At 37.6% G+C, this 25,078-nt stretch overlaps 1 protein-coding gene across 1 annotated transcript; it reads left to right on the top strand.

Moving 5' to 3' along the window:
- Window positions 1-248: 248 nt before the first annotated feature.
- On the top strand, window positions 249-23,578 carry UPRT (uracil phosphoribosyltransferase homolog). The gene is made up of 7 exons (XM_052663334.1): window positions 249-732; window positions 11,310-11,352; window positions 15,181-15,250; window positions 16,279-16,341; window positions 18,312-18,473; window positions 19,153-19,251; window positions 22,362-23,578. The coding sequence occupies exons 1-7, from the start codon at window positions 356-358 to the stop codon at window positions 22,466-22,468; spliced, it is 921 nt and encodes a 306-aa protein (XP_052519294.1). The 5' UTR covers window positions 249-355; the 3' UTR covers window positions 22,469-23,578.
- The last annotated feature ends 1,500 nt before the right edge of the window (window positions 23,579-25,078 follow it).

Here is a 25,078-nt window from a genome sequence, read left to right as displayed (position 1 = left end):
GCATGGAATCCCTATGGGCTCCCGGAAGACGCCGAGAACCAAACATCCCTAGCCTCACCCGTCTGTCAGGTTCGGTCAAGCAGCCACGGTGACGCAAAGGGTTAACGAGCGATGAGCTGCAGAGCGGCAGGGAGCAAAGCCAATCATGTCTTTAAGCGGGCCCGTACGTCTGGTGTCGCGGGGCCTGGACGTAGAGTGCAAAAGGGAAGAGGTGGAAGCCAGGCGGTGACAGGGCAGAGGGGGTTAGAGGTTGCGAGGAGGCGGGACGACTGGGAGAGCACAGGAGCTTTGGCCTTTTCTCCCTGCTCTTTATCCGTAGGGATCGGTAGCTGCGGGGACAGCCCGGGGCTGGTGTATGGCCACAGAGTTACGGTGTCCGGACTCCATGCCCTGTCACAATCAGCAAGTAAACTCTGCCTCGACCCAAAACCCTGAGCCGCAGCAAGCTGGAGACCTGATCCCGGCCCACGCTGGGGGAAACAGCGATTCCGCGGCCAAGCTGACTCTTCTCAGTGGGCACGCCCATTCTAGCGTACCGGCTGAACGGGACCCTCAGGCCTCCGGTGGCGCCACCTTCAACTCAGAAAACATCGGTGGCGCTGGCAACTATGACGCTCCACCCAGCGATTCCCTCCTAGGGGACTGCGAAGTCTCCCGGCAGATCGGGGCGCAGCTTAAGCTCCTGCCAATGAATGATCAGATCCGGGAGCTGCAGACTATCATCAGGGACAAGTAAGCCAGAGCGGAAGGGGTAGGGGAGGTGGAGGGTCTCGCGGGGGTGGGCAGGGATTGGAAGTGAAATTGGCTAAGGTTCTTGGCGTTGGGAAGCTAGTCTGTTGGGATTTGGGCAGGGCCTTTTCTTTGGGGGGCGGTGTCACATGACACAGGCCTTCTACTCTCTTTCCCAGTACCGGTGCTTAACGTCGCTTTGTGTAGGGAGGAAGCATTTTAGGTAACCTCCGGTTTCCTCTTTATCTCGAGTCATTCCTCAGTCATTCGAATGACTGATTCCTCATTCATTCGTTCGAATGACTGAATGACTAATTCCTCAGTCATTCGAATCAGGTAAACGTGCTATCTGCTCTGTGCCTCTTCACGTGGGCAGCAACAATTTCTGGGTTATGGGTTTAACCACGTTGAACAGATACAGGGCAGATAGCGTAGCTCTTTCACTTCATAACGTTTAACAGACTCCCAAATTGTTTCCTTGTCTCCAGTTTTTCTTTCTTCTACATGTTCCCCCGAATTACTGAACAATTAATCTTCTTAATATACTGCTTTGATTAGCTAACTGCCCTACTCAGCAGCCTTCTTTGGTTTCTCCGAGCCTACCAAATAAAGTCAGGATACTTAGATGGACATTAAGGCCCTTCTTCATGGTTCCTAGGAACAGTTCTGAAACATCCCAACTTCTGCTTGCACCTGGAATTCTCTTTACTATTCCTCTGTGTGTTCAAATCCTACCTATTCTTCAACATTGAATGTCTACCTCTGCCAAGAAGCTTTCCTTCAATCATTCTTCCTTGCTAATCTTTCCTGGCCTTTATAATGCAAGATTCACCATCTGTTTTGTATGTTGTTGTTTTACTTTTACCTCACTTATTCAATTTTAAGCTCCTTGAGGGTAGAAATTTTATCTTTTACATGTTTGAATTCCAGCTATGTCTTTCAAGCAATTGTCACTCAATTACTAAAAGTTCTTTGTAGCTCTTAAAGTTATATTTGTGAAAGCACTATTTAAGGGTTTTTAATTAATCAGTGTTGAAAACTGTGGTCTTGTGAACTAATAAAGCAGTGATCTTAAAAAGTAGGAGGCATAGATTTGGCAGTTGTGGTAGTGGGAACTGAAATAAAACTTATCTGTAAAAAAGAAAATAGGATGATTCTTGTTTCTATACAGCAAGAGTTACTGACCTTGTGTCTTGGACCTGTGCTGTCTTGGACCTTGTGTTGCACCTGTAGATGAGCCTCAGGGCTTTAGCAAACCTTCAGAAATTATCTGGCAAATGTTATTTGTATGTCTGTTTGTAATTTTTTTAAAATAACATCTTTATTGAGCTATATTTATGTACTTACAGTACACCTTTTAAAGTGTACAATCCAATGGGTTTAAAATATGTTCATTACTTTGTAACCATCACCACATTAAATTTTAGATTGTTTTTATCACCTCAGTAAGAAAGCCCATACCCATGAGCAGTCACTCCCCATTTCCCTCCAACCTACCAAGAGCCCTAGACAATCACTAAACTACTTTCTGTCTCTATTGGTTTGCCTATTCTGGACATTTCATGTAAATGGAATCATACAACATGTGGCCTTTTGTGACTAGTTTCTTTTATTTTATTTAGCCTGGTGTTTTCAAGCTTTACCCATCTTCTATCAGTACACTATTTCTTTTTTGGCTAAGTAATATTTCACTGTTATGGATATACCACATTTTGTTTATCCATTCATCAGGTGATGGACATTTGGGTGGTTTGGTTTCCATTTTTTGGCTAATATCAATAATGCTACTATGAACATTTGCACATGTCTTTTTATGGGATGAGGATTCCTTTGCTCTCATCAGATTTCACAATTTTTATAAAACTTGGAGAGGGAATGGCATTCAGTATTCATATATGACTATATGACAGTATCAATACCTGACTTTTCTTATTGATCAGAAAAGCCTGGGTGGTATAGTAAACCTGGGCCTAAGCAAAATCTCTTTTTTCTTCTTCTAAAATTTGGAAGGAGACAGCAGGATCCAGAGTGATCTTAGGGAAAGATGCTTAGCATCTCTGTGCTTCAGCTTTATTATTTGTAAAATGAGTAAGTTCATAATATCTCATGAAACTCCAAGGAGGCTAGAGCAAGATACTGTCTATGAACATTTGTTATAAATTCTGAAGAGCTATGTGCATTTGAGGCATTTTAAGCTTTCATGTTTAGATTTGTGCATGGTTCAGATTGCATAAGTGCTGGTTTTTTCAGCTATTGGGAGACAGTAAAGGGAATTTAACTGTATGTGGAATTCACATTCTTTTTAAAAACATTTTGTTGGAGTATAATTGCCTTATAATGTTGTGCTTGTTTCTACTGTACCACAAAATGAGTCAGTTATATATATACTTATGTCCCCCTTTTTTAGTTTTTCTTCCTATTTAGGTTACCACAGAGCACTGAGTAGAGTTCCCTGTGCTATATAGTAGGTTCTCATTAATTATCTGTTTTGTACATAGTAGTGTATAAATGTCAATCCCAGTCTCCCACTTTCTACCACCCTCCCTTCCCCACTTGGTATTGATAAGTTTGTTCTCTACATCTATGTTTCTATTTCTGCTTTGCATAATCAAAGCTGCAGTAATCAAGGCACTATGGTACTGGTAGAAAAACAGAAATATAGATCAATGGAACAGAATAGAAAGTACAGAGATAAACTCATGCACCAATGGTCAAGTAACCTATGACAAAGGAGGCAAGATTATACAGTGGAGAAAAGACAGCTTTTTCAGTAAGTGATGCTAGGAAAACTCTACTGCTCCATGTAAAAGAATGAAATTAGAATACTCCATAACACCATGCACAAAAATAAATAGATTAAAGACCTAAATGTAAGGCTGGACACCGTGAAACTGTTATAGGAAACTATAGGCAGAACACTCTAAGTTACGTAGCAAGATCTTTTTTGACCCATCTCCTCAAGTAATTAAAATAAAAACAAAAATAAATGAGACTTAATTGAATTTGAAAGCTTTGCACGTCTGTAAAGCAATTTTCCTTCAGTTAAAAGAATTAAAAAAACCCCACTATGTCTGGGTTTCTACTGCTGCCCTGCAAATACTTTCATTAGTATCATCTTTCTACATTCCATATATATACATTAATATGATATTTATCTTTTTCTTTCTGACTTACTTCACTCTGTATAATAGGCTATAGGTTCATCTACCTCATTAGAACTGACTCAAATGCATACCTTTTTATGGCTGAGTAATATTCCATTGTATATATGTACCAGAGCTTCTTTATCCATTCATCTGTCAATGGACATCTAGGTTGCTTCCATGTTCTAGGTATTGTAAATAGTGCTGCAGTGAACACTGAGGTACATGTGTCTTTTTCAATTTTGGTTTCCTCAGGGTATATGCCTAGGAGTGGGTTGATGGGTTATATGGGCTCAATAAAGGACAGAAATGGTATGGACCTAACAGAAGCAGAAGATATTAAGAAGAGGTGGCAAGAATACACAGAAGAACTGTACAAAAAAGGTCTTCATGGCCCAGATAATCACGATGGTGTGATCACTCACCTAGAGCCAGATATCCTGGGATGCAAAGTCAAGTGGGCCTTAGAAAGCATCACTATGAACAAAGCTAGTGGAGGTGATGGAATCTCAATTGAGTTATTTCAAATCCTAAAGATGATGCTGTGAAAGTGCTGCACTCAATATGCCAGCAAATTTGGAAAACTCAGCAGTGGCCACAGGACTGGAAAAGGTCAGTTTTCATTCCATTCCCTAAGAAAGGCAATGCCAAAGAATGCTCACACTACTGCACAATTGCACTCATCTCACACGCTAGTAAAGTAATGCTCAAAATTCTCCAAGTCAGGCTTCAACAGTGCATGAACCGTGAACTTCCTGATGTTCAAGCTGGTTTTAGAAAAGGCAGAGGAACCAGAGATCAAATTGCCAACATCCACTGGATCATTGAAAAAGCAAGAGAGTTCCAGAAAAACATCTATTTCTGCTTTATTGACTATGCCAAAGCCTTTGACTGTGTGGATCACAATAAACTGTGGAAAATTCTGACAGAGATGGGAATACCAGACCATCTGACCTGCCTCTTGAGGAACCTGTGTGCAGGTAAGGAAGCAACAGTTAGAACTGAACATGGAACAACAGACTGGTTCCAAATAAAAGAGTACGTCAAAGCTGTATATTGTCACTGTGCTTATTTAACTTACATACAGAGTATATCACACGAAATACTGGGCTGGATGAAGCACAAGCTGAAATTAAGATTTCCAGGAGAAATATCAATAACCTCAGATATTCAGATGACACCACCCTTATGGCAGAAAGTAAGAACTAAAAAGCCTCTTGATGAAAGTGAAAGAGGAGAGTGAAAAAGTTGGGTTAAAGCTCAACTTTCTGAAAACAAAGATCATGGCATCTGGTCCCATCACTTCATGGCAAACAGATGGAGAAACAGTGGAAACTGTGGCAGACTATTTTTTTGAGTTCCAGTATTACTGCAGATGGTGATTGCAGCTATGAAATTAAAAGACGCTTGCTCCTTGGAAGAAAAGTTCTGACCAACCTAGACAGCATATTCAAAAGCAGAGACATTATTTTGCCAACAAAGGTCCGTCTAGTTAAGGCTATGGTTTTCCCATTAGTCATGTAGGGATGTGAGAGTTGGACTATAAAGAAAGTTGAGTGCGGAAGAATTGATACTTTTGAACTGTTACCTGTTGTTACTTTTGGACCATTTAAGTAAATCCTTCTAAATAAATCTGAATGCTTGTGTGTGTGTGTACAGTTATTAAAATGATTTTTCTTATAAAGAGGCGAGGTTTTCAAGTTTATTTTGAATAGATAAGTAGCAGGTTGATGTATGGCAAAACCAATAAAATATTATAAATTAACCTCCAATTAAAATAAATAAATTTAAAAAAAAGAAAAAAGTAGCAGATAGTGATCAAATGGCAGTTTCTGCTGTAGAAATTGAAGTTGTAATTGCCCCAGGAAAGGATGTCTTCAAAATACTAGAGAATTCCTCTAGTGGTGGTAGTAGTAGTAGTAGCAGCAACAGCAAAGTAGTTAGTAGTAGTAGTGAGGTCTAGTAAGAAGAGAGGAGATCTCTACTTGAAGTCTTAATTTTTTCATATTATAAAACATTCGTCTCATAGTTCCATATGTTGTGGATGATAAGTACATACCTATTGGCCCATTTTGAAAGAAAGGTCAGAGATTTCTCCTGATTTCATCTTGGTTTGGGTCTGCTTTGAGATGTCCATGTTTTAAACTATGTACAATTGCTGTAGCTTCTCTGGAAACTTTAAAGTTCTTTATACACTGTCTTAAGTAGGGAAGAGTCTGATTTACTAAATCCACATTGAAGTGAGATATGGTTTCTGGCGTGATTCTCATTCTTTTGTTGTTTCACTGTGAACTTTTTTTTTTTTAATGGTATCTTTGGCTTTCATTTTGTTACTACAGGTGTGTGGCACATTTGTTGGCAAAGTGTCAAGATAAGCTGACACTTTTCTCAGATATAGTTAGGTCTGCATTATTAATCCTATTTGGAGTTCACAGAACTTAAAAGGTTCTCAACATTAATTAGATTTCTGTGCTTTGAATTATGAGCGCCTGGATAGTACTGTTTAAATATTTGAATATATTATACAATAATCCAGGGGTGTGTGTCAGTGTGTTTGTTGTTTTGTGATGATCTTGTATTAGATTTTATTTGGGAAAGTTATCAGATACAAAATGATTAAAATGTCTCTCAAAACTTTGTTTACAGTATAATAGATTTTTTTAAAAGAATGGTTTTGAGACAGAGGTGAATAGAGTTGTGATTTGAAACCAAGTATATGGAGTGAATAAGACCTGGGATCTGGTTTACATTAAAACATCTTTATTAACACATGTTTTAGTCCAGTGTTGGGTCTAAAATAGGGGCCTAGAGATTATATGCAACTTGATTGATCTAACAGGAAATATCTGCTTAATGAAACTCTGGTGTTGTGGATATTGAGGACCACTGTGGGTTTTGTTCAAAATGCAACCAACTTACTGTATTCTAGCTTCACTTTAACTTCTAAATTGATTCAAAGTAAATGGAATGAGTCTGAAGTCTGTCAAAAACAGCAGTGTATAGGTTAGTAATTACTGTTTATAGTGGGATGACTTTGAGTTTTACTGGAAGTTAAATAACTATCAGGAGATGATAGTTCTTATTAGGTTCTCACATTGTGTACTTTTTTTGGAATGTAGAGAAATGTTTATCATGCAAAAGTTGTCAACTGAAGCTGATATTTTTAAGGAGAGTGTGAAGATGTTAAAATGTTTCATTCTAAAGTAAAATAATGAATTTGAGTAACTCCAATCACTTAACCTAATATAACTTTTCTTTGTAATATATTTATGTGTAACTGATCAGAAATTAAAGACAAGTATTTCAGGTGTGTTCTCAAAATATATTACTGGATATTTTTTTTAAGACTTTTCTTAAAGAATCCAGACTTTTCTACCCTATTGAAAAACTGTGTTCTGGCTGCTTAGACAAGTTTGTGTAGGTCTACCAAACAGGGTAGTAGTCTTCAGTATTTTTTTTGTAGTTCACTGACTTTTACTTCTTTGACAAGCATGTTGTGAAGACTTATAGAAATGAAAGGTGCTGATATAATAGTATATTTTCATTTGAAAACCACAATACATAAAATAAAGCCTGTTTTATTTATTTATTTATTTTGGTTGTGCTGGGTCTTCATTGCTGTGTAGGCTTTTTTCTAGTTGCAGTGAGTGGAGGCTACTCTGTAGCTGCCGTGCGGGGGTTTCTCATTACAGTGGCTTCTCTTGTTGTGGAGCATGAGCTTTAGGGTGTGTGGCCTTCAGTAGTTGTGTCACACTGGCTCAGTAGTTGTGGCTGCTAGGCCCGGGAGCACAGGCTCAATAGTTGTGGCACATGGGCTTAGTTGCTCCGCTGCATGTGGGATCTTCCCGGATCAGGATTGAACTGGTGTTTCCTGCACTGGCAGGCAGTTCTTTACCACTGGGCCACCAGGAGAGCCCCTAAAGCCTGTTTTAAATGAGCTCTCTGTGTGTAGTCATGTGGATAGAGTTTTCTGAGTTTAGGGAGTATTTATATATAAAGAATACAGACCTAGACCTATATTCTTGCAATTATTTTAGAGAGTTAGTATCTGTAATAATGAAAGAACTGTGGTTACTATAAGAAACCTAACTTCATTTGTGTAAGGGATATTTCATTGCTTTCTCCTGTCGGAGAAAGTAAATGCAGCTTGAAAAAGAGCTGTGATTAATGGTATACTGAGATAGTATATGCTCACATATGCCATTTTGATGCTATGTTGGGGAATATTTTAGGTATGCAATGGGCAGGCAGATGGGAATTTTTAAGTATAGAAACTGTAAATCAGTCAGATCATTTAAGTTACATGAGAGAAGAAGGAGGAACAATAACAGATTTTTATTTATTTATTTATTTATTTATTTATTTTTTTTAATTTTAAAATCTTTAATTCTTACATGTGTTCCCAAACATGAACCCCCCTCCCACCTCCCTCCCCATAACATCTCTGTGGGTCATCCCCATGCACCAGCCCCAAGCATGCTGTATCCTGCGTCAGACATAGACTAGCGATTCAATTCTTACATGATAGTATACATGATAGAATGCCATTCTCCCATATCATCCCACCCTCTCCCTCTCCCTCTGAGTCCAAAAGTCCGTTATAGACAGCTGCGTCTTTTTCCTGTCTTGCATACAGGGTCGTCATTGCCATCTTTCTAAATTCCGTATATATGTGTTAGTATACTGTATTGGTGTTTTTCTTTCTGGCTTACTTCACTCTGTATAATCGGCTCCAGTTTCGTCCATCTCATCAGAACTGATTCAAATGAATTCTTTTTAACGGCTGAGTAATACTCCATTGTGTATATGTACCACAGCTTTCTTATCCATTCATCTGCTGATGGACATCTAGGTTGTTTCCATGTCCTGGCTATTATAAACAGTGCTGCGATGAACATTGGGGTACATGTGTCTCTTTCAATTCTGGTTTCCTCGGTGTGTATGCCCAGCAGTGGGATTGCTGGGTCATAAGGGAGTTCTATTTGCAATTTTTTAAGGAATCTCCACACTGTTCTCCATAGTGGCTGTACTAGTTTGCATTCCCACCAACAGTGTAGGAGGGTTCCCTTTTCTCCACACCCTCTCCAGCATTTATTGCTTGCAGATTTTTGGATCGCAGCCATTCTGACTGGTGTGAAGTGGTACCTCATTGTGGTTTTGATTTGCATTTCTCTGATAATGAGTGATGTTGAGCATCTTTTCATGTGTTTGTTAGCCATCCGTATGTCTTCTTTGGAGATGTGTCTATTTAGTTCTTTGGCCCATTTTTTGATTGGGTCATTTATTTTTCTGGAATTGAGCTGCATAAGTTGCTTGTATATTTTTGAGATTAGTTGTTTGTCAGTTGCTTCATTTGCTATTATTTTCTCCCATTCAGAAGGCTGTCTTTTCACCTTGCTGATATTTTCCTTTGTTGTGCAGAAGCTTTTAATTTTAATTAGATCCCATTTGTTTATTTTTGCTTTTATTTCCAGAATTCTGGGGGGTGGATCATAGAGGATCCTGCTGTGATTTATGTCTGAGAGTGTTTTGCCTATGTTCTCCTCTAGGAGTTTTATAGTTTCTGGTCTTACATTTAGATCTTTAATCCATTTTGAGTTTATTTTTGTGTGTGGTGTTAGAAAGTGATCTAGTTTCATTCTTTTACAAGTGGTTGACCAGTTTTCCCAGCACCACTTGTTAAAGAGATTGTCTTTACTCCATTGTATATTCTTGCCTCCTTTGTCAAAGATAAGGTGTCCATATGTGTGTGGATTTATCTCTGGGCTTTCTATTTTGTTCCATTGATCTATATGTCTGTCTTTGTGCCAGTACCATACTGTTTTGATGACTGTGGCTTTGTAGTAGAGCCTGAAGTCAGGCAAGTTGATTCCTCCAGTTCCATTCTTCTTTCTCAAGATTGCTTTGGCAATTCGAGGTTTTTTGTATTTCCATACAAATCTTGAAATTATTTGTTCTAGTTCTGTGAAAAATATGGCTGGTAGCTTGATAGGGATTGCATTGAATTTGTAAATTGCTTTGGGTAGTATACTCATTTTCACTATATTGATTCTTCTGATCCATGAACATGGTATATTTCTCCATCTATTAGTGTCCTCTTTGATTTCTTTCATCAGTGTTTTATAGTTTTCTGTATATAGGTCTTTAGTTTCTTTGGGTAGATATATTCCTAAGTATTTTATTCTTTTCGTTGCAATGGTGAATGGAATTGTTTCCTTAATTGCTTTTTCTACTTTCTCATTATTGGTGTATAGGAATGCAAGGGATTTTTGTGTGTTGATTTTATATCCTGCAACTTTACTATATTCATTGATGAGCTCTAGTAATTTTCTGGTGGAGTCTTTAGGGTTTTCTATGTAGAGGATCATGTCATCTGCAAACAGTGAGAGTTTTACTTCTTCTTTTCCAATTTGGATTCCTTTTATTTCTTTTTCTGCTCTGATTGCTGTGGCCAAAACTTCCAGAACTATGTTGAATAGTAGCGGTGAAAGTGGACACCCTTGTCTTGTTCCTGACTTTAGGGGAAATGCTTTCAATTTTTCACCATTGAGGATAATGTTTGCTGTGGGTTTGTCATATATAGCTTTTATTATGTTGAGGTATGTTCCTTCTATTCCTGCTTTCTGGAGAGTTTTAATCATAAATGGATGTTGAATTTTGTCAAAGGCCTTCTCTGCATCTATTCAGATTTTTACAAAAGAAAAAAATGTCAGCCTTATAACATTTCCCTTTAGGCTGTTTAACAGTTTGTGGGTAGGTGCAACCCTGGATTATTATTACTTGGGTACCTCAGGATCTGAAAATACTGACCAGAAGGAATTGTACAGGAAATTGGTAGAAAGATCTATGGAATAAGCTATTTGATTGAAAAATGGAACAATTTATCAATAGTTTGAGAAAGAGGTCTTGTTAATTAGGTTATGTGTTCTTGGAAGCAATAACAAAAATAGAGGATTAACTTGTTTGTACAGTTCTCATTCCAAAAAGATTTGGAGGCAAAGTAGACAGTTACTTATGTTGGTAATAAGGATTTTAAATTGGGGTGAGTGGTACATGAGAATGGGGAGAACCTGGTTTTCTTACTGCAATTTTTTTTTTCTTAACTTGAGCTCTGGATATGCTGCCATTTTCCAGGAGAAACTTGTTCATCTCCTGGTTGAAAAGTATATACTTGAGCAGTTCAGTGGGAGACTACATGATCTTTTCAATTTCTGTCTCTAATGATATCATATGAGCATTTTCAATAATATTTATGAAGTCATTCCATTTAAGTTCCTGTATCCTAGTGAAAAATATAATGTCTCAATAATAGTCTGTTACAGGTAAGCTTTTATCATGTAATAGATTTTAATATCCATGTTACTGTATATATGTTAAGTAATATTTCACTTTAAAGCTCTAATCTAGACTAAAACTTGTACTTTTTTTTTTTTTTAGGACAGCCAGTAGAGGGGACTTCATGTTTTCTGCGGATCGTTTGGTAGGTGGATGGAGGCTTTCAATCTTCATTTCATTGTTGTTCCTAGTGTTATAATCATAGTAGCCCAAGGGGCTTTTTGTTTGAGAACATTCTGGGGTTGAGAGAGATGGTACCAAGTAACATCTTGCTAGACTTTGCAAGTGTTGTTTCTACTTGTGCATTAAAACTCTGCCTCAATCCCATTCACCTCAAATCATTGTCTACAAACTCACTGTCTATAGTTCTGATGTACCACTGCTTTTCAAGTGGATCTTGGTAACTTGATCCTGAGTCTTAAATACCTCTTCTTAGGTCAGTGAAGTGATGTAAATTAAAAGGAAACCAAAGATGTAAAGAGAGCTAGTAGTTACCCTTGTAGTGTCCATAGAATGCACAAAAGCTAATAGCTATCTTATAGTTTACATGGGGATGGATATCTATTTTGCCTCTTATTTTCTGTAGTACCTTCACCTGTGGATACTGTCTACACTTAGGGAATTCCTGTTAACAATTGACCAAGCCCAATTCTATTTAGCTAGTGTCATCTGAGAGGATCTCAGGCCAAATTGGGCTGTCTTAGGTAAGCCCTGTTTAATTCTTGTGTGTGTATCTAAGTTTGTTTAGTGCTTGGAATGAGGTTGACACATGTTCTACTGTGGTTCCTAGTATTCATCACTTTGTGAAATATACATTGAACTCATGTGAGTCAGACACTGTGCCAGACTGTGTTGTAGGTGGGAGGAGATTCAGTGGTAAAGCATAAAGACATGGTCCCTGATCTTGTGTGGTTTACAGTATAAGTACTGTTCTCATTGTTTAGTCTGGGAAAGAAAGAAAAGTGACTTATTAAGCTTATAGTTATAACCAGATAGTAGAAGATAGATTATTAAAGGAAATGTGATGATGTTGGGTGGGGGGAGGTATGAAACTCTTCATTTGCATTTTTCCTAGGGAAATCTTTATTCCAAAAGAGTGTAGACAGCACATATTCTACTTTTGACTTTTATGTATTCTTGGTTCAAAGGCCACTTCTATTTGAGCTTCCAGGGGCAGTAAAAATTCTTGGATTGCATCAAGATAAATGTAGTTGACATTCTTGGAGTGATAGGTTATTCTTTTTGCTTTTATCAAACCAAAGGGTTCAAGACAGTTGTGTCAGTGGCTGCTGTGGGGGAAAACAGAGATCTTGGTGTTCACTGTAGAAAATGATTTCTCTCTCTTTCTTTCTTTTGCTCTCCATGTGCCATTTTCCTATAGAACATAGGAATTAAGATCATGGTTATTATAAAATGCTTGCTTGAAAGGGCAGGCATTATGTCTTAGTCAAATGAGATAATAAGGACCCAGGACAAAATTCACCTGAGTGGATGGTAATTTTGGACCTCTCTGTTCTCTGCAGTTGGTTTGAAGGTCCTGATATTGGGGGTGCGAAGTGTGGAAGGTCAGTTGTGGTTGTGGTAGGGACTGGAGCTGTTGAGGCTTCTGATGATGGGAATTTCTAGTATACTGTCTCTTCTAGCACAGGGGTCCTGTTATAGTTGACATTAATTCTGTCCTGAATTTGTCAGGATTGGCTTCCTGGCACTCAGGTTTTGAATTTTAACTCTTGATAAGAGGTTATACCCTTCTTCTGGTTTATGTTCTCCTGTAAAACTTGGACACACTAATTCTTGTCCCAAAGTTGGAGGAGATGGGCAGGTGGTAAGACTCTTTAGAGGAGTATTACCAGAAGGAAAACAAGGCTCTTCAAAGAAAATGATCTTCTTCTTTCTTTGTACTTTGCTCATAAGAAACATTAATCTCCACAGATGATGGTGGCTAGAGGTGAGTATGCACACACACACACACACAGTATTCATGAGGTTCCTGGACCCTCTGGTACTCCAGGTTGACACAATGCAGCCCATTTAACATTTATCATTTTAATGGCAGCAGGGTGTTTTGTTGTGAAAACAGAGCATTGGGCATGACATTTCTCCCTGCTGTTCTTAATCAGTAATGTAATACTGATTGGAGAAAATGTGCTCTACAGACTCAGCACTGCCTTTTTGTAGTGGCCTCTGGATGTTCATAGGAATATCTGATGGGTTTTGGAGGATATTCCTTGTAGTTCTGATGGATTCTTTGCTCTGTGCACATTAAGATCATTAGGAGCTTTTTTTTTTTTTAAGCTGGGAAGTCCTAATACATTCAACCGTATCCTACTTCAAGCTCAGTAAATTGGTTCAGTTCCATCCACTCATTTATTTCCTCCTAAGAAATTCAGGATTTATTTTGCATCATGGTGGGCCTTTGCTAAAAAGCATCCAACTTAATAATTTCAAAGTACTAAACAAGGCAAAGCAGTTCCCGGTGGGCACTATTTCCAGAGTTACCAGAAGTGTATTATGTCCAAGTGTTCCTGCCATGATTCTTGCACTTGCTGTGGTTTTGCATTTCTCACAATATAGCCTGGACTAACTGAATGAGAATCAAAAGGCATACTTGAGCCTTTTAGTGACAATCACATGCCTCACCAAGGTTGGATACCTAGCAGCAAGCAGCTTGACATTTGGTTCTATCTCTGAATCTAACAGAAAATCTAACAGTTCCAGGAAAACATCTACTTCTGCTTTATTGACTATGCCAAAGCCTTTGACTGTGTGGATCACAAAAAAAGTGAAAAATTCTTCAAGAGATGGGAATACCAGACCACTTGACCTGCCTCCTGAGAAATCTGTATCCAAATCAAGAAGCAACAATTAGAACTGGACATGGAACAACAGACTGGTTCCAAATTGAGAAAGGAATATGTCAGGGCTATATATTGTCACCCTGCTTATTTAACTTATATGCGGAGTACATCATGCAAAATTCTGTGCTGGATGAAGCATAAGCGGGAATCAAGATTGCCAGGAGAAATATCAATAACCTCAGATATGCAGATGACACCGCCGTTATGGTAGAAAGCAAAGAGAAACTAAAGAGCCTCTTGATGAAAGTGAAAGAGGAGAGTGAAAAAGTTGACTTAAAACTCAACATTCAGAAAGCTAAGATCATGGCATCCGGTCCCATCACTTCGTGGCAAATAGATAGGGAAACTGGAAACAGTGACAGACTTTAATTTTTTGGGCTCCAAAAATCACTGCAGATGACGACTGCAGCCATGAAATTAAGAGACACTTACTCCTTGGAAGGAAAGTTATGACCAACCTAGACAGCATATTGGAAAGCAGAGACATTACTTTGCCAACAAAGCTCCGTCTAGTCAAAGCTATGGTTTTTCTAGTAGTCATGTGTGGATGTAAGAGTTGGACTATAAAGAAGGCTGAGTGCCGAAGAATTGATGCTTTTGAACTGTGGTGTTGGAGAAGACTCTTGAGAGTCCCCTGGACGGCAAGGAGATCTAACCAGTCCATCCTACAGGAAATCAGTCCTGAATATTCATTGGAAGGACTGATGCTGAAGCAAAAATTCTAATACTTTGGCCACCTGATGCGAAGAGCTGACTCATTTGAAAAGACCCTGATGCTGGGAAAGATTGAAGAAGGGAACAGAGGATAAGATGGTTGGATGGCATCACCAACTCAATGGACATGAGTTTGAGTAAACTCCGGGAGTTGGTGATAGACAGAGAGGACTGATGTGCTGCAGTCCATGGGGTCATGAAGAGTAGGACACAACTGAGAGACTGAACTGAACTGAACTGAACTGAATCTAACACATGATAGGGTCTCCCTTCCTACTACTATAAGTTAAATCCTTGCCTAGTATGTTGCTGACTTTTTGCCTGGTGTTAAACTCCTGAGGCTAACAGATAACAGGAGATTCTTAACAAGTTTTCAAATTATTCTTCCTTTGACTCTCTAGATCAGACTTGTTGTGGAAGAGGGATTGAATCAGCTGCCGTATAAAGAATGCATGGTGACCACTCCAACAGGTAATCAGGGCTGTTACTCACATATTCTCATAAAAATTCTGGGGTGGAATTGGGGGAAAACGAGAAGAAAGCAGTCTGAGTAAATCAGTATGCAAAATGAGGCATCTGCATGGAGCTGTTCTTCTAAACAACTTATTAAATTTGGGGACATTTAGTAAAGAAATTTATGTGAATGACTTTTGTTAATAGTTTGCTTGTCAGTTTAAGTTAAAGGTTAATAAATATTCTTCAGCATTCGGATGTTACCTTTGATGATGGCACATTGGGACCAGAGCTAAGAATTGCTGTCAACTTAACTTCACCTTTGTGAGGAAGATGCATGTGTTAACAAATGAGTGGGGTGGTTTAGCAATAGAAACTCCAGGTAAAAGAAAGAAAAGTAAAAAAGAAAAACGATGAGGATTGGAGAAGAGGATTTAGATTTGTTCTGCTCTAACAGAGAGCAGTCAAGGATCCCTATTTTAGGGATTTAAAATTCTGATATGGTTCTTTATATCCAAAGGTTGATTTTGTGAAAATTAGGGACTAATCTTGCTGCATCAAAATTGATACAAATTCGGTCTGAGACCAAGGCATGAATGTGTCTTGATAATTACTTCAGTCTTTCTCTTCTGCTTTTAAACACAGAATGCAGGTTAATAAAAGTGGACAGGAATAAGGAGGCTCTCTGCTGTGGCTCGCAGTGGGCTCTTAGTTTGAATTTATGGGGTTTCTAGCATTCTTGGAATGCAGCAATTCTCCTCTGAATTCAATTTAAGAAACGTGTATGTGAATATCATGCTATCATAAGGCTTATTCCTGCTCGATGAAGTCTACCTCACCCAATTATTCCCACAGGCTTCTTATGAAGAATTAACTATGAAAAATCATGACTCTTCCTATTGCTTTCACAGGGAACCTAAGATGTTATACAGTATGTTTGGACAAGAGTTGTTCTGTGCCCATCTACTTTAAACCATAGATACTTTATTAAATAAATAGTTGCTCCAATGATGAAAGATAAATTATTTGGTTTTATTCCCCAACAGGGTACAAGTATGAAGGAGTGAAATTTGAAAAGGGAAATTGTGGGGTCAGCATAATGAGAAGCGGTAGGTTTGTGTATGTGTGACTTTGTCTCTTTGCATTCTTAGATACAGTTGCTGTTTTCTGAGAGGCAGGCTTGTCTCCTGAGCTTACGTCTCACAACCTGTGTTGTCTATCCTCATAGTGCCTTTGAATCATGGCCCATGTGTTGCTGAGTTTTATCTTCCCTAGTGGTGTGTCCCCATGGGCAAGCCAGCTTTGAAAAATTCAGAGGAGAGTGGAAGAATAGGAGGATGTAATGATGCTATCTTGGAGAGACTAGGGAAGCTTAAAGATGGATGGAGTATGTAATAGCAGAAATTCAGACCTGTAGAACTTTGAGCACTCAACTAGAGAAAATCTTTGTTCTGATTTTTAAATTTCTTTTGTGAGGAACAGTCGTACCCTGTCAGGAGCTGGACTGAATGGCTTGTTTAATATTTTTAGTTTTATGTTTGATGAGTATGTGATTATGTAGGCAAAAGAACTTAACTGTGATTAACTCTAGGTATTTCCAATTGCTAGTCTAATGTGTTTGTGTTTGAGTCCAACCAATTGCCCTTGTAAATTAACCTTTGTGCAGCAAAATCACATGTCTGTAACTACCTGTTACATGGGGATGATTATTTCCATTCAGCAACTTAATTCATTAATTATTCTTTGTACAAGATCCAGGGTATGGTAGAATCCCCACTTGCTTGCATTGCAAACAGATGGATTTTTTTCCCTTTGGCTGAACCTTGTGCATGTGGGATCTTAGTTGCCCTGCCAGGGACTGAACCCATGCCCCCTGCACTGGGAGTGTGGAGTCTTAATCTCTGGACCACCAAGAAAGTCCCTGGATTTTTTTTTCACATATAAACATTTCCATTGCTCCTCTGGCTATGAAGTTCTGTTTGTGAACAACTGGGTATTTCAAATAAAATAGGAGCTTTATGCTCCTTTTTTTTTAAAAATAGAAAGTAGCTCTTAAATAATGATAGGATTTTCAGAACAATGCTCTTCAACCTTTTAAAACTGGTAAAGACAATGGAGATGGACTTTTAAGGCACAATTTCTTCTGTTTTAGTCCAGCTTCTGCCCTAAAGGCAACAGCATGGTCCTCGCACCCCTAGTGCATACCAGATGACCTCGGAGTGATGCATAGAGAGGATGTTTTTAACTTTAGTATCTCTTGGTTTATTTCCATATCTATTAGAAAGAAACTTTCTATATTTTCACTAGTGATGTACAGTTTCCTCTTAAATATAAACAAAAATAATTAATTTAAAGAAAAATATTAAGTAAATAACTGTACAAGAAGAATTTTGATGTGGCCTAAAATCTTGAAGATGATGTGAGAATGATTGACTTTTAGCAAACACTTCCTTAAATGAATTCAGACTCAAAAATTACCTTTACCTTCAGAAACCAAGGGGATGATGGTGGTTTTGGTCTGGATCTCGGGGGAAGAGGGAACAGCATATTACTTTTTCACTGTTTGCCAGCCAAGCCTCTGCCACTGAAGTCATTGCTGGGGCTACATGATATCTCTGATGTCAGCTTGATCTAAATGGAGAGCCTTTGGTCTACAGCCCTCATTCTTCCGTAATATTTTATGGCTATTAAAATATTTTATTTTATTGTATTTTATTAATACACTGTCCTTAAAATAATAGAATTAAAATGTTCCTGATATAGAAAAGTTCAGAGAACAGCTTAAACGCTTTATTACCTGTAATCATGGAAGCATGACAACTCTAAAACTTGTAAGCCAGCAGTAAAATTAGCTTATCCTAGTTTCATTGACCAGCCCTTAATCTAGTTTCATTGACCTGAACTAAGTATAAAATCATATTTTATCAGAAGTGAAAGCTGTTAGCTTAAGAAGAATTGCTTCCATTTTGATAGTGTCTTTATTGTGTTAATAATAATCACAAGCTCTACTTTGGCTTATTCTCAGACTTTCACTCTATCTACTCTTAATCACTGTTTCTTTTTTATTTCCTACTTCAAGGTGAGGCGATGGAACAAGGTTTACGAGATTGCTGTCGATCCATACGAATTGGAAAGATCCTGATTCAGAGTGATGAGGAGACACAAAGAGCCAAAGTATATTATGCCAAGTTCCCCCCAGACATTTACAGAAGAAAAGTCCTTCTGATGTATCCAATTCTCAGTGAGTTGCTTGCATTTAATTTGTAACCTTTGATTAGGGTTAAAATTCAGTTTAGTGCCTACCTCCTAGGTACCCTTCTTTAAAAATGAAACTGTTTCTAAATGTGTTCTTTTTTTGTTTTTCTCAGTTGGATTTGGAGTTGCCCTGGGCAGTTCTCTGGGGAATTTTTATTGTGTAATAAGAAAATATGCATTAGTCAAACTTTATTAGCTCCAAAAAGCTTCTATTTTAAGATAACAGATTGAAGCAAAAGATTTAATGAGGCAAAATATATAGAACACAGAATATATATTGAAATATGTCCCTTTGCTAGCTCAGAGTATAGCAATGATTTTCTCAAGGATTTATTCTCTTTGGAGGTAATATTTTTTTCTCCTATTCTAGTCTTTTCCTATGCTTGCTCAGATCCTAGAGTTGGGGGTAGCAGGTGGGTATTACATTTGATATCTCAAATACTGAATGAATTTAGGGCTTGTGCATTTGAAAGCTGAAAAGTACATGGGTTATGTCTGTTGTTGAAAATAACATCATTTATAAAAAACGAGCATCTTCAAATGAAGCTTTATCTAGGAGTATCTTATGTTAGATTACTAAACTGCTTTTCCTTTGAAACAACTTCAAAGATATTTTGAGATGATTGTTAAAGTTGCCAATGCATTTGCTTTTCCTTTGATTTCAGGTACTGGAAATACTGTAATTGAAGCTGTAAAAGTTCTCATAGAACATGGAGTTCAACCTAGTGTTATTATCCTACTCAGTCTGTTCTCCACTCCTCATGGTGAGTTTAACAAGAGGCAGCAACTGGGGCTCTGGATAGTCATGGAGTGGTTAAGTGTGCATCTGTCCAACCATTCATCCTGAAGAAAAGTTCATTTGCTTTCACATTAATTCCTAACTGAATTTTGATGATTATAACCTGTGTTTGTCATCTCTAAGCTTAGTTGTAATACTTTACACCATTCAACCATTCTAATGTTCAAATTCAAATGGAAAAGTATGAATTAACCACACTGAAGGGATTTGCAATTGTTTTCATAGTTACCCTGTTTGAGTAGAGCTTGCCGGTGGCTGAAAGGTCCCTATTTCTCCTGGCTCCCCACCTGAGCCTGAGAAATGCTCTCAAACAACAAGAAAATCAAGGTTCTAGCTAGCCCTGTGGTCTTTCTGAAGTAAGCTTTGTAGTATGAAGCAAAGAGCAGAAGTTTTTAAACTTAGACTTCTGCTCAAAGGGCATGATGAAAGAATTTGTGTTCTCCATTTCCTGAGAGAGGTAAGCCTAATTTAAGACACTGGGTTTCTTTGCCATATAAGCTAAGACAATTATGAAAGTATCCTAAAAAAATAATCATAAAGGCATGTAGAAATTCAGTGTTTAGGATAGTCATTGGAGAGACTATCATTTTCATGTAAGAAAAAATTTGAAAGTATATAAGTGACTTACTTGGAAATAGTTAAATATACAGTTGACCCTTGAACAATGTGAGTTTGAACTGTGTGGATCAACTTATATGTGGATATTTTTCAGTAGTAAATACTATAGTACAACACAATCCATGGTTGGTTGAATTCATGTATGTAGAGGAACTACAGATACAGAAGGCTGACTATAAGTTATATGTGGATTAGCCTCCAATGTTGTTCAAGGATCAACTGTATGTAATATTAAAAACTGTTAAGTCATGTTTTTGAAAAAAATATTTAATGATGTCAGAAAATCTAAATGTAAGAGCAGAATGAACAATAGCTTTAGTGAGACTGACCACTCAGGCATCACCACAGTTTTCTATTGACTTTCAGAACTATGAGTTAGGCTGCAGACTTTTTTAAGAGTCAGAAAAAGACTGACTTTAGCTTTACATATATATAGGAAGATCATATCCAGGACCTGCTTACAGTTTTTGTCACGTTTGATCAATCTATTTTTAGCAACTTTATTGAGATATAATAGACATATAATATATCACATATTTAAAAGGTAAAATTTGATATGTTTTGACATCATTGCAACAATAAAAATTTTGGTCAATCAAAATAACAGAAACACAACAGCATTAGAATAGGATAAAATGTCATCACCAATTTTAGAGATGACTAATCCAGTACTTTGGCCACCTCATGCGAAAAGTTGACTCATTGGAAAAGACTCTGATGCTGGGAGGGATTGGGGGCAGGAGAAGAAGGGGATGACAGAGGATGAGATGGCTGGATGGCATCACGGACTCGATGGATGTGAGTCTGAGTGAACTCTGGTAGTTGGTGACAGACAGGGAGGCCTGGCGTGCTCTGATTCATGGGGTCGCAAAGAGTCAGACACGACTGAGCGATTGAACTGAACTGAATACAAATTATTATGACTACCAAAATCAGACTTGGGTTTAACATGAAACCTAATAAGTCTTTCCTCAACATGAGAGGCTAGACAGATGCACAATACTAATTCAATTTTTATTTTAAATTAATAGTGGTTATCTTAGGGTGATGGAATTCTAAGTGACTTATGTTAGTTTTTAACCTTTTTTTTTTTGTACTTTCCAAATGTTCTACAATGAATTTGTATTTGTTTCATAAGAAAGAGAAATGCATTGCTTCTAGTTAGAGCATTTCCTCATTTCCAAAGGTTCCGTATCTCAGTCAACCTTGAAGAGGCTACAGAGAAACCACTTGAGAGAGTCACACTTAGTAGGCCATTGATTATTTTGCTGTTTCATAATGAAAAATTACCTGTAGTTCAAATGTTGATGGTTACAAAGGCTGTTTTGCTTGGTCATCTGTCTATATAACAGAGGTAGCATTGTAAATTTTGAGATCACCAAATAATTATTGGGTTTTCTGTCTTTGGGAGTAGAAAAGTAACTGTGTTAGTTCTTTTATTTTTTATTTATTTTTATTTTTTACTTTACAATATTGTATTGTACAATATTGGTTTTGCCCTACATTGACATGAATCCATTGACATGAATCCACCATGGGTGTACATGTGTTCCTCATCCTGAACCCCCTCCCACCTCCCTCTCCGTCCCATCCCTCTGGGTCATCCCAGTACACCAGCCCCGAGCACCCTGTATCATGCAACGAACCTGGACTGGCGATTCGTTTCACATATGATAATTTATATGTTTCAATGCCACTCTCCCAAATCATCCCACCCTCGCCCTCTCCCACAGAGTCCAAAAGACTGTTTTATACATCTGTGTCTCTTTTGCTGTCTCGCATACAGGGTTATTGTTACCATTTTTCTAAATTCCAAACTAACACATATATATATTTATATATATATGCGTTAGTAGAATAGGATACTCATTCTTTGACATTATAGATGAAAAAATCTTATTCTGTAGCATCCTTGTTATGGCTTTTTAGTTTGACTGTGATCCAAGCTAGTCCCTGTCCTTTCCTCCTCCACCTCCTCCCCGCCCAGGCTAGAGTTATAAATTCTCAAAAAGTAGCTTTCTGTGATATAACAAAAAAGTATTTGCACTTGTTTCAACAGTGTTCCAACTGAGAAACCATCATCTAATGTATGATCCTGTTTCCAGAAGGACTATATTCTCTCTATCAGCTGCCTTTAAAATAAAACAAATAAGACTCACTAGGGGAAAAGTTGCTATAACTGAATATATTTTTCATGTATTGAATACAAAACAGTTTGATTCTTAGAATTTATTAGTGAATGGGTGGAAACATAGTCTGACTACTATAAAAACTTTTCAGGTATCAGAAATTATATAAATAAGAGATTAACCAAGTCTAACTATTTGTCCAAAGGTTATTGCTCTCTGTCTTCTGTCAGTAGTAGACCTGCTGACTGACCATAAAATTACTGAATTCCAGGTAATGTTATTAAAAAAAAATCCCACCATAATGACAATTTTTCTTTTATTTTTGAAGGTGCCAAATCAATCATTCAAGAGTTTCCAGAGATCACAATTTTAACTACTGAAGTTCATCCTGTTGCACCTACACATTTTGGACAGAAATACTTTGGAACAGACTAAGTTATTGAAGGAAAATTATTCTTATATGTAATATTACAGTTATGTTTTGAGTTATGTGTAATATTACAGTTATGTTTGGCTAATTCACTTAAAGGATGACATAGAAAATTGTGTTAAAGATACTTTGTAATGTTTGGAAGCAGGTATAGTAAAAAGGAAATACTTGAGTTTTTTTTTTTATTATTATTATTTAGTTGTTTCTTGACTGTTGGTACCAAATTCAACAATGAAGCACATACAACTCTGAAAATGCTTTAATAATGCTCTTATACAAATTGCTGATCCCTCAGTGCATTGAAACTGTTCCCTAATTTATGAATCTCAGGTTAGAGATTGCTTGCAGCCACAAACAAAACCCAAATGGAAGTCAGTTCATTGGCCCACTATAGTTTGGATTTTGTTTAGTTTGCTTTTAGTTCTAGGGAGATTTCATGTATGTGACTGTTGTTACCTTCCCCTACTCTTTACTTTGTGGTACTATACATGTTGGTAACTTGGAGAGAATGAAAAAAGAATACCTCCTAGAATTTTACATTTCCACTAATATCCTCACTCAATTGCCACTCAATTGGCACTCTTCAGTCAAGCCATTATGTTCTTTGTGGCTCGTTTCCTACCCTGTGCATTGTTGGTAGGTGCCTTGTTAGTGTAATGCAGTGAAGAGGATGGTGGGGCATTTCCAGCACTGGAACTGTGACATTAATTTACTTAGTTTGAACCAGGGATATCTGGATGCTGACAAAGGAGGGCTAAATAGTGTTGATGGTATTGATGCACTAGAAATAAATTAGTTGGTGGTGGTTTTTCTGAGATATGGGAGGAAAGATGGTTTCTTGCTGAGTTTATGGCCAATAAGTAAATTAAAATGCTTCATTTTTCACTTGGATGTTTCTACTAAAAGTCTTTGATTTGGAGCTTAGTTATTTTGCATGTTTGTCAATTACAGTTGTATTAAAATGGGAAAAATACCTTGATATTAAAAAAAAACCTAAGATTTATGTGTGTTCATATTCAGGCTTCTGAAAAGAAGAGAAATCATCTTAGAAGTCGACGTTCACATTCTGAAACTTGCTTGTAAAACCCTGATCTCATTTTACATTGATATTAAAACATTTTAACAGTGGTGGCTGGTTGATTACTTGATTATTTATACTCCCATAGCCCCATAGGCAGCTCTTGTGGCTTCTGTTTAAAACAAACAAACAAATAAAAATGGAAAAGGGCAGCAGGCAGTTTCTTAGAAAGAACCAAAGCTGACAGAAGTCAGCAAAGATTTGGGAAAAGGAAGAAAAACTGTTATAGAATGGATTACATTTTCCCTTTGGAGTCTAGAAGCACTTCACTATATTTTTCCTTTATTTTTGAATACTGTCATAACAAACCAAGATTAATAGATTACCCATATTACAATTCTTCCAAGGCAAATGTTGCCTTCATATTCTTATCATCTATACTTGTCAGTTAAGTATTTTGATACAATGTGGATTTCCTTTTTTCCTGATTAGCAGAAGCTGTAACTGAAGCACGTTAAAACCAAAATCTTTCTCTCCTTATCCCAGGAAAGATGTGAGTCAGCAAATTTAGATAGGGACCAGATCTTCTTTAGGCTGATGCATTGAATTAGTTGGAAAGATGATGTCTACCACTGTAGGCATCATTGCTTCTGAGTTAGTGCTTATATTAGGGTTTCAATATTTTGTTAGAAGTGACTTTCTAGAACATGAGACAAGTTCGTATTTGAGTATAGTTATAAAACCATATTTCAAGCAAATTAATTTTATATTATCAGCTATTTAAATTTAATATGTCTCTGTTCTTTTTGATTATATTTGGTTCCCACATGAAGAGAATTCCTACTATAGGCAGTAGGAATTATTCAGTGGTGCTACATTTCCCCTGGAGATTTCAAAAACAGTTTTAACTATGTTTTCTGAAGTTTGGATCTTTTTAACAAATGAAGCATTATTTGTAGGATTAATCACTTGCCTGGTGGCTTCCCTGGTGGCTTGATGGTAAAGAATCCGCCTGCAATGTGGGAGACCCGGGTTCAATCCCTGGGTTGAGAAGGCATGGCAACCCACCCCAGTATTCTTGCCTGCAGAATCCCCATGATAGAGAAGTCCTGGGGTTACAAAGAGTTGGACACAACTGAATGACTAAGCACAGCACAATCACTTGCCAGGACTCTTTGAGCCCAGGAAGTTTTCTAAATGACAAAAAATTATCAGACTATCCAAAACTATATTGTTTTTAATGAAATGAACTTCACCACAGTATAAACTGTAGACTCCGTGTTGAAGAAATCCTAACACAATAAAAACAAGAAACAGTATACATCAGTGTTTCTCAAAAGTTGAACGTACTACAGAATCACTTGGAGGGCCACAGATGGCTGGGCCTCACACCTGGAGTTTCTGGTTCAGTAGGTCTGAAGTAGGGCCCAAGGACTTGCATATGTGAATTCCTTGGTGATACCCATGTTGCTGGTCTGGTGGCCACAACTTGATTTCAGACATTATTTTTTTTTTCAGACATTTCTTCTTATGTAAGCAGTTAATGGTACAAATTTCCCTATACATACTGGTTTAGTTATACCCCACAAATTTTGAA

This window comes from Budorcas taxicolor, chromosome X, assembly GCF_023091745.1.
Source record: "Budorcas taxicolor isolate Tak-1 chromosome X, Takin1.1, whole genome shotgun sequence".
Lineage (NCBI taxonomy): Eukaryota > Metazoa > Chordata > Mammalia > Artiodactyla > Bovidae > Budorcas > Budorcas taxicolor.
This window is presented reverse-complemented; position numbering and strand designations above follow the sequence as displayed.

Coding starts and splice junctions, on each gene's coding strand:
- UPRT (XM_052663334.1), top strand. CDS start 356: ATGGCCACAGAGTTACGGTGTCCGGACTCCATGCCCTGTCACAATCAG. Junction 733..11,309: donor CAGACTATCATCAGGGACAA/GTAAGCCAGAGC, acceptor TTTTTTTTTTAG/GACAGCCAGTAGAGGGGACT. Junction 18,474..19,152: donor TCTGATGTATCCAATTCTCA/GTGAGTTGCTTG, acceptor CTTTGATTTCAG/GTACTGGAAATACTGTAATT.